This window comes from Scomber scombrus, chromosome 12 (genome assembly GCF_963691925.1).
Source record: "Scomber scombrus chromosome 12, fScoSco1.1, whole genome shotgun sequence".
NCBI lineage: Eukaryota > Metazoa > Chordata > Actinopteri > Scombriformes > Scombridae > Scomber > Scomber scombrus.
In genome coordinates, this window is record NC_084981.1 from 23,048,161 (window position 1) to 23,058,083 (window position 9,923).

At 37.0% G+C, this 9,923-nt stretch overlaps 1 protein-coding gene across 1 annotated transcript; it reads right to left on the reverse strand.

Moving 5' to 3' along the window:
* Positions 1-567: 567 nt before the first annotated feature.
* Positions 568-6,350, reverse strand: etaa1b (ETAA1 activator of ATR kinase b). Its single transcript, XM_062430772.1, has 6 exons — positions 6,153-6,350; positions 4,539-4,667; positions 4,393-4,451; positions 3,908-4,017; positions 2,345-3,765; positions 568-1,574 (listed from the first exon to the last, which is right to left on the reverse strand). The coding sequence occupies exons 1-6, from the start codon at positions 6,304-6,306 to the stop codon at positions 1,462-1,464; spliced, it is 1,986 nt and encodes a 661-aa protein (XP_062286756.1). The 5' UTR covers positions 6,307-6,350; the 3' UTR covers positions 568-1,461.
* Between the last annotated feature and the right edge of the window lie 3,573 nt (positions 6,351-9,923).

The following is a 9,923-nucleotide window of genomic DNA, read 5'->3' on the forward strand; positions in this document are numbered from 1 at the left end:
GCCTACAGAGCATAGTCATAACATTGTCTTGATATCTCTCGATTCTGACCTGTGCAAAATTGAAAAGGTAAAACAAAGGCGGCATTCACAAAGTGTGGAGCAAAACAAAACATAAGAAATATAAACAAAAACTGCACAACTCAATCTACTAAATTGTAGCAGACACATGACAGTTTCTCATCAGTAACATTTGTAGTTTTACATTGTGATTTAGATTGCTACAATGTTATGCAATTAGCTTCTACTAAAACAATACTCTATGGATTACAAAGGAGTGAAAATGTCCATGTATTGTAATCACACATCAATAAGGACAGACACATTTTTAGTCTTACAAAACACATACAGTACAGAATACAGCACTTCATGCCAGTGTTCACTGTAAATTGTAAATATCAGTTTCTGCTGGTCAGACGTAAACATTTCATTTGACAGACTAGATTGCTCATTTTAATGTTATTGTTGTTATTACAGGCTAACCAGTTTTGCATGGTTTTAGTATGTTATCTGGCATGTTCTCCTATAGCTGTGTCCTACAACTCTATGGTGTGTGTGTGTTTGGTGTATATTACCATTTTACTAACCAGTAACTGAATCTTCTAATATTGTATCATGATCAACATGTGTTTTGTTGCTTGGTGTTTCTTGCATGGTTGTATTTGCTGAAATGGTGTTTGTTGTTGCTGTATTACTGCATTGACGTTTTGCTATATCCTATTGTACTGCATAGCTTGTGTTCTGTCTTGAGAATTCTCATTTTGTTGCTTTTGCTGTAAATTTTATCACTTTATAGATTTCAAAAACATTTCTCCAAAGGACTGCAGTTGAAAATTAGCCAGCTGGCTAACACTGGTGCATTTGCAAAAATGCTGATTAATGTGTGCAGAGCTTATATATATGTAAATGAAATTAAATCAGGACCAAAATGTCAAAATAAAGAACACCCTGTGTTTTATTGTCTGTCAGTCCTTCATATTGTAATTTGAGAAGTAATACTGAAATTGAATTATTTGCATTTAAACAAAAGCCAAGAACATGTTGCAGAAAACAGCCAAGATGTGTGCAGAGAGCTCAAATGACGCTGCTGGAAAACAACAGAAAGCTGTTACCAGAATTGGTCAGCATTTGGAAGTACTTAAAACTCAGTGGATGTAAATCATTTTTCAAAATCAAAATGTGAAAGGGAAATCTCTTTTAATGTTGTCCCAGTACCAGACTTGGAACTAACAATGCAAAAAACTTGCTTCGTGTAAATATGGTTTTAGATTAGCAGCAAAAACGTTAAGCAGCTCTGATAAGAATGAACTTATCTTTTTAACTTGTCTTTTCTATTCAGAGTGTCACGCAAATCCTCCAAAACTTGGCAATCTAATCTACTGAACTATTAACACAAACAGACTTGGCAAAGAGGTGGTTGAACTACTTAAGATATGATAATATTTCTTTGAGGAAAAATCTCCTTTATGGTTTTGATGTGTTCTGCATTCGCTTTCGCCTCTTAGCCAAGGCTTCCTGTTTCTTCCTCTCGATCTCGGCTGCGGAGCATTTCCCTGTCGTCTGGCTGGTGACAAAAACTGGAAAGAAGGAAAGGGGAAAAAATGAATGGAAACACTGAATAAGGTTTGCTAGGAAATGCTGAGACTTGAGGAGAAAAGAGTAAGTCGGCTCTAAATCACAACCTGCGTGTTGTTGCTATGATCTTGAATGAGTTTTAATTTGTTAACATAAAAACGTTGCTTCTATAACCAGGAACAGTGGGTGCTCATTGTGAAGCTCATTTGGAAGTACAAAAATCCATCTCTCCATATCCAGAAAAAAAAAAAAAGTCAGTCTGCAATTCATTGGAAATGAAGCTTCCTGAGGTTTGGACCCTTGACAGCATCCCAAATTAAAGCCATGGCGCTGTTTACTTGCTTTGGGGGAGAACTGTTCATGTGCACATGCACTGAACTGTCAATGATTATAGGAACAACATGTGACATCTGTTTTACTTGTGAGTTTCTCTTCAGTATCCAGTCTTACAGTGTGGTACTGAGGACTGTAGATGCAATGGATGAACTGCAAAGACCCAATGACTTAACCAAAATAACCATTTACCATAATGAGTAAAAGCACTGCACTTGGTCCTGATGAGAACTCCTTAGGTTGTTACAGATTTGACTTCATATAGTCTATAAAAGGCTATTTTACCTGTTCATACATTTTCCTTTTCTTGAACAAAAATGCAATCCAGTGCCCAGGAGTTTACATTATTAGTTACAATTTAAACTAAGTTACACTATTCTCTCATATATCACATGCTCTAATACAGCTCGAGTGCCAAAAGTAGACTCGCACAGCTTACCTTTACTGCATATAACTGCTGAGTCAGATACATTTCTCTTGAAGGCTGTGTGTTGGGACTTGGAGTTCTGCAATGGCCTGGCGGTCACTGTATGAGGCTTCACATCCACATTCATGGTCTGGAAAGTTCCAGAGGAATCCCTACACAGGCTGAGCGTGCCTAGACTCACACGGCTTCCTGGGAGACTCTGAGACATCCGCGATTTGCTGTTGGCACCTTGCATGGGAACGTTCCATCCTTGGTAGTTCACAGTTTCACAGCTAGTCCCTGGTAATGAGTTAGAACGAACAAAAGTGCACGGTGACTGTCTGTTAGCACTGGCACCGGCGCTCGTGGACCAGGCCGTGTCGATTGGCAATGGCACCGTGGTTTTCCGCTGTCTCTCTGCAGCAATATCTTGCTTTTCTTGGCAGCTGTCGGCGCTTTGATGCAATGGCTGACTGTTGGAGATTCTCTCCATGTTGTCACATACCTGGTAGAGCAGCGCGTCATCGTCACCGTCATCCCATAAGCTGTCTGAAATATCTTTTACAGAGTCTGCAGCAACACAAGCCCCTCTCTGATCATTAGTCATTTTGTCAAGTTGAGGGGTAGTCAGTGTTTTTGTGGTAGCAGATTTTTGCTCAGACATCTGTGATTTAAGTTGTATAACAGTGAAGCTGGACTGGGAAACCTCTTTGGCAGCTGTCTTAGGCTGGAAGTGAGGGTTGGGCTCTAACTTGAAAGTGCTTCGATTGGTAGTCTTTGGTTTGGGACACAATTCCTGGAGGCCACTGCAGCTTGGCTTGGAGTGCAGGTTTGAAACTTGAGGTGAAGAGTTTATACTTACAGTTGGCTTGCAAACGGAGGCGCACTGTGTAGTGTTTGTCTTAGTGATAGACTGCAAGGACGTTTTAAGGTTGGTGTTGTGTTGCTGGTCAGGATCCTGGGTCATTGCCAGCACAAAAGAGTCATTAAGGAGATCATCATTCTCCCAGTCGTCATCAAAGTCATCACAATTGCTCGCACTGTAACCACAAGATCCTTTTTCTCCAGCAGGATGTGCAGCTGAGCCAGACTTGTCAGCTGGCTTGTGCTCTAATCGCTGGGGTTCAGCCACAGTTGAAGTCACGGGCTGGTCGTTTATTTCCTGTGAACAGGCTGATATTGAGGAGACATCGCTTAGCCGACCGCTGATTCTTTGAGTGGAGCTGTCAAACAAAGCGTGCAGCTCTGCCTCCACCTGAGCTGATGAGGATGGAGGTTTTAGGCTGTTCACCTTGCTAGGGAATGATGTCTCTGTCCGTTTTGTGTAGGAACTGGTCACATATTCATTGATATTATTGTTGATAGTGTTCAGTTGTTTGGAAGTCTCCTTGTCTTGTTGCATGTTCTCATCAAACTGCCTGGCCAGTTTCTTGAGGTCTTCAACACTGCTCTGGCTGCAGAGAGGAAAATAAACAAGGGAATAATTAACAATTCAAAAAACAGGAGAAATCACGACTAATTAAAAATAATCTGTAATAACTGTTTGTTATTGTGGGGAATAAACCCACATCGGGTTTTTATATATTGATTATGTACCGTGAAGACTTCTTCCTGACTCTGGGCTTAGGAATCTCTGGTGTGCACGGGACGGCGCTGTCCCCGATCCACTGCAGCAGAGGTGATTCAGTACCTTTTGGCTTCACATCCTATGTGAGACCAAAGTACAAAGTTTAATAATTTAATTAAAAGATATCAATCAATCAAACTTTATTTGTATAGCACTTTTCATACATTGCAATGTTACACAAAGTGCTTCACATATGCAGAACAAAAACAAACAAACAAACAAAGGTAATTGTTAAGCATGGGAATGTATTAAAAACAGGAACTAATCGAACTTAGGAAACGCTATCATAACTCTCAGAAATCTGTAATGAGGAAACACCAGAGGTAATAAAACATTAAGAAAAAAAGTACTTCAGAAGCCTAAAACCTACAATATGCACAGCACTTAAGAGACAACACTGATTCTACTTTAATTCAACATTAGTGTTTCAGAGGAAGATGAAGAAACAACAGACCTTTGGAGCAATGCGGTTGACAATATCCGATATTTCCACAACTCTGGTGTTCCTGTGCCCTGACCATAAAAACAAACCAGAAAGTGATAATCATGAGAGGAAACAGAAAAGCTGATGTGATCTCTGTGTTGAATATCAGTGTTTACCTGTATTCCCTTGAGTGGGAGATGTGGGATCCCAGATTATGTCTTGTGAAGCTTCCACATCACCTGGAGAATCTCCATTACTCAACCAGGGATATCTGCTGAAGCCTCGGCGCTGAGGAGTCTGCAGATCTGTGCAAGTCAAACATCAGAGTGATATTATGTCCGCTAAATGAAAAGAGCCAGCCACAGTCAATTTGCTGTGGTTACATTTATTTTAGAGTGCATTTAACTTAGTGATGTTTCTATTGTAAAAACTAGTGTAGTGTAAATTGTGTTTCAGGTGCTTTCCTACTGACTGACAGATGTAAGAGAAACACCTGTATCTGTCATTTTGTGGCATGACACTGGTGTGAATGAAAAGCTTCTGGTAATCACCACAAAACATCAAATTCTGGCAGATTCTATACACAAATGAGCGTCAAATTTAATTAGCTAGCTAAAAGTCATATCATGACATCAAAGACAATAGCATCATATTTTTGTAAGGCAAACTGAATCACAGATTAGAGCTGCAACCAGCACATTTATTTATTATCAATTAGTTTTAATTGATCCTTCTCATGATTAAATGGATAATCATTTGGTCAATAACACATGACAACATCCTGGAGTCCAAGGTGACGTCCTCAAATGTTTCTTTTTTTAGTACAGAAACCCAAAAATATTAAGTTTATTGTGATGAAAGACCAAAAAAGCAACATTCTCATAATGTAAAGCATTTAATCAGCAAAGTTGGTGTATTTTCCTTTAAAAAAAAAGGACTTAAATTATTTGATATTATTGAAGGACAGGTTCACAAAAGAACAGTCAGGTGCCCAAATTAACTTTGAATAGTTTTCTTGCCATAATCATTCCTCTTCTTCTTAATGACCATTAGAAAATTCCTTCATAATGCACTTAGAATATAATGAAGGACAACATCCACAGTCCTCCATCTGTGCAAAAATGCATTTAAAAGTTTATCTGAAGTTAATATGAAGCCTCAGTCTTCAAAATGAGTCAAATCAAGTAGATATCTTTCAACATTACAGTCTTTTTAGTGCCAAAATCCCTCTTTTTGTTACTATACTTCCACCACAGCTCAACAGGGAAACACAAAGAGGGAATTTGATGCTAAAAAGACTATAAATGTGACAGATATCCACTTGATATGACTAACTCAAGACTAGTGAAGCCAAATGTCTGTGTGGATTTTGGCCCAAATCATTTACATTGAAAGCACATCCAAAAAGGATCTTTTTAAAGTCAGGGTGAACAGGAGGAATGATTACAGCAAGGAAAACCTATTTCAGTGTTCATATGGACACATGACTGGTGTTTTGAAACAGATTTGGAACATTGTTTACATTTCCTTAAGTATAATCTAGCAATCTAAATGCAATTTCACTCCAAAGTTAACCCTATTCTCAACATATAATCTTATTTACGTCTTTTTCTCACAACACCACGTGATTTCTTTCATTAGTTTGAGATGTGTACTGTGAGGTCGCCTCTACTTCTACAAACAGGTAGGCCCAGATGTTTACAAGCCACCACTTTATCCCCTCGTTGTACTAATTTAAACATCTGGAGCAGCAGATCGTGCATTATCTTTTACCTGATCTGCATCCTCACCTTTGCACATGACTGATGCTGTTGTGTCACACGCCTGCTTTGCTGTTTTGTTGTTGTCTAGTGTTTTGTTGCTGCAGAGTTTGGAGACAGTCTTCCAGTGCTCGGTGAAGTCAGCAGCAGCAGCAGCAGCAGCGTGCGTCCTCGGCTCAGACATGCTTCACTTTAGTGCTAACAGCGTGCGTCGATGCGCAATGACTCACTGCGTTACATTGACAGTCTGTTCGTGTTTTTTTGTTTTAATCCTTTTTACCCAAACTTTTGTTGTGTTTTTTTTTTTTTTGCATTTCGCGATTCATTCATTCAGGGAAAACCTCCATGTTTGATGGTGACGTCAGCGATCTACGGATGCCTGGAAGGTTTTTGTCGCAGCTCAAAAACAGATGAGAGGCAAACATGTTGTATTGAGCCGCTGTGAAAATGTAATAGGTTGAAGATTAGTTATCCTATTTAAAGTGTAATAATTAATATAACTATTTCAATTACTTAACCAAAGTAATGTAACTTATTAAATTAGAGTACTATTTGATTACTTTTTAAAATGTTCTATAACAAATGTTTTCAGCTGTTAGGGTACAGTAAGTGTACCCATTAAGCACCAAAATCTAACTTCAGGTGTTTTTCATGGATACTGACTTGATTTATAAGGAAGATCATTTCTTATAAAGCAGGATTTATCTCTCATTTGAAAATGTATTCATTAGTTCATGGTGATTTTGGAATATTAAATAAAGCTATGAAAAAAGTCAGAAGTCCTGCATGGGTTTAATTGGTACTGTGACACCATTTAAGCCCACGTCATGATTTATTTGCAAAATATAAAAACGGTTGATTTCAAAGAATTAAAAACAGCAATATATACGTACTCTGTAATATGTTAAATATTAAAAAATGAGGAAAAAACCCTCCTGAGCAAAATCTTAAAGGTCTGACTTCAGATGAACCCTCATCAACATTTTCATAAGTAACTGTAATTTAATTACACATTTTATTCTCAGTAACTAAAATATTACAGTTACATTTACTTTGTAATTAAATTATGTAATGCAGTTACATGTAACTAGTTACTCTCCAACACTGGCAGTGAGGTACACAAATAAGTATGTCACAGTGTGTTTTTAACATTTGGTCATCAGCGGTTGAATGTACCTAAGCACATTTAATCAGACACTGTACTTAAGTACAATTTTTGGGGCATTTCTGCTTGAGTATTTCCATTGTATGCTACTGTGTACTTCTACTCTACACTACATTTCAGAGGCAAATATTGTATTTTCTACTCCATACAGTTTGTGCACACTTTATCAGATGAGGGACTTTGGGACACAATCTTGTCAAATGGGGGTCCGTAGTATAATTTGTGTCAATTTTGGGTTCTTTCACATGAAAAAAGTTTGAGAACCCCTGCTTTAAGTACATATTGTTGATAATACTTCTTTACTTTTACTTACAGTACGTAACATTTTGAATTCAGGATTTATAATGGAGTATTTTTAGACTACAGTATATTTACTTGTACTTAAGTAAATTATCTGAATTCTTCCTCCACCACTGCATTTCACAATCTGTGAATGAAACCATTAGGCGAAGAAACCCACAATCCAACATAACATTTAACATCATTCATTACTTGTTAGTTCTTAAATATCCCACATACTTTATTCAGAGGGTGAAGTTCTTTTAAGACTGGAGTTGGAACGAAAAAACTATGAAATAGTTATCGTCACCCATTCAATAAAAGGGACCACAGAAATTAACTTAATAGTTTTGGTCTGCAGATGTAGAAACAACAGTGAACAGAGTGAAACCCCCTTAAAGAATTACTGTTTGCTCACACAGTGATGCTGAATTGACTTATGCATTACATCTTGCACATTTTTTGTATTGTACATATTCATATACTTCATATTGTGAAGTTTTCCACATTCCTGCACAAAACTGCAAAGCTCTATAATTTATGTTTAAAACAGCCATACTTACTATACTTATACTTAGTCATACTACACTTATAACAGTGGTACTTATTCTCATAAAAACTTTTGCATATTTTCTATTGTTAATTAGTAACTTGTGTTTCATGTATTTTGATGTACTTGCCTGTTTTTTCCAAATTTTTATGCATAATCAGACCAAAGCAAATTCCTATTTGGTATGTGAAAACCTACTTGGCAATAAACCTGTTTTTTTGTGATTTCTGATCTGGGAAATACTTTGTGCTAATATGGTTGTGAGACAACTTAGACAGTGTGGAGGTTACAGAATTACAGAGTGAAAACCAGTAAACAGGAAATGCTTTTTGAGGTAAACATACAATAAAATGTGTCTCATATCAGTTTCTGGCAATATTCCCATTTCTCAAAAAAAAAAAAAAAACTTAAAAAAAACAAACAAACAACAACAACAAAACACATCTCTACTATTATTTCAAAGTTTCAGTAAAATGGGGGCAGCAAATCCTCACTTATGCTCCCAAATCCTGCTCTTCATCTGGGAACTTCATGAAATACAGACAGTGGATCTGCGTTTGTATTGCTCATGACTTGGCTGGTTGGAAGCAGCACAGTAAATATTGTGGCAGACAGCCTGGTACGACCAAGTAGGTCTACCCATATGTTTGCCCCGTAATTGTTATCAGACTTCCCCGAGGCTTCAAGCGTGTTTGTTTGTGGAAGCCTTGTTGTGAAGGTTGTTGTTTGTGTGGAATTGCATGCCTATTGTCAAATGAATCCGTCACACTTTTTTACCAATATTCCAAACAAATTCCCGGGAATAATTCATATTACATGGTGTTTGGCAAAAAAAAGACACTAAGTTGTGCAACTAGAGTGCCTGTGATCGTCCTTCTTTGTACTGTTGTCACCAGTTGATATTGTCCTTTCTGCAGCATAAGAATCAGGTATCAGTGTTGTTAAACTGACTTTGCAAGCAGAATTTAATTTGCACTGGTTTTAGTACTCTTTGGTGCTCATGCTCTCAGTTGTTCAAATATGAACACTGGCACAAAATATCAACTATAAACACGCTTCAATCCACAATGATCAAGTTTCCAAATCTTCACTTGAACCTCAGTCATCACATCTGCTCTCAGTGGTAACAGTTAGCTGAGAGTCTTGACTGTAGCTTACTTTGGTAAAAAGTCAAGCAAAAATATTTTTCATAAGAAATCTAAAGTGATCCTTGCTTTAGAGACTTAAGGTCAAAAGTCAAACAATCTTCTAATACAACACACTTAAGGGTAAATCTGCCAAGGTGGCTGACGGGTCAGCGGCTTATCTTTTGTTAAGGGAGTGAACTTCAGTGTCAAAATCTGAGACACTCTTGAATTTACAACTCTTATTAAAACACACGTGTCAAATGTAAGATCCAGGTCTGGGTAATTTGAGAAAAGATTTTGTCTGCAGACTATTTTTCTAACCTTTTGTACTTTTTTGGGGATTGTTTTTAATTCAGCCTGAATTTGTAACGACTTTTCCAGCCTATTAAAAAAGTTACTATAATAATAATAACAATAATAAGAAGAAGAATTCACTCATTCAATTTTTGCCATTTTTGTTTGTTTTCTCTCCAGCAAGTGTGAGGGATTATTTTTAATGTAGTATTATTATTATTATTATTATTATTATTATTATTATTATTATTATTATTATTATTATTATTATTATTATTATTATTATTTAAGATCTAATAATAATTATTAAATCATTTAATTCACGGCTGGTGCAGATACACAAATCTTTCTCCACCATGCTTAAGAAACTTCTTACACAGTAATAA

Excerpts from the sequence above, each read along its gene's own strand:
- etaa1b (XM_062430772.1), bottom strand. The coding sequence starts at position 6,306 with ATGTCTGAGCCGAGGACGCACGCTGCTGCTGCTGCTGCTGCTGACTTC. Across the intron at positions 4,018-4,392 it reads TCAACCGCATTGCTCCAAAG|GATGTGAAGCCAAAAGGTAC; the intron begins GTCTGTTGTTTC and ends GGTCTCACATAG. Across the intron at positions 3,766-3,907 it reads GTCAGGAAGAAGTCTTCACG|CCAGAGCAGTGTTGAAGACC; the intron begins GTACATAATCAA and ends TCCTCTCTGCAG.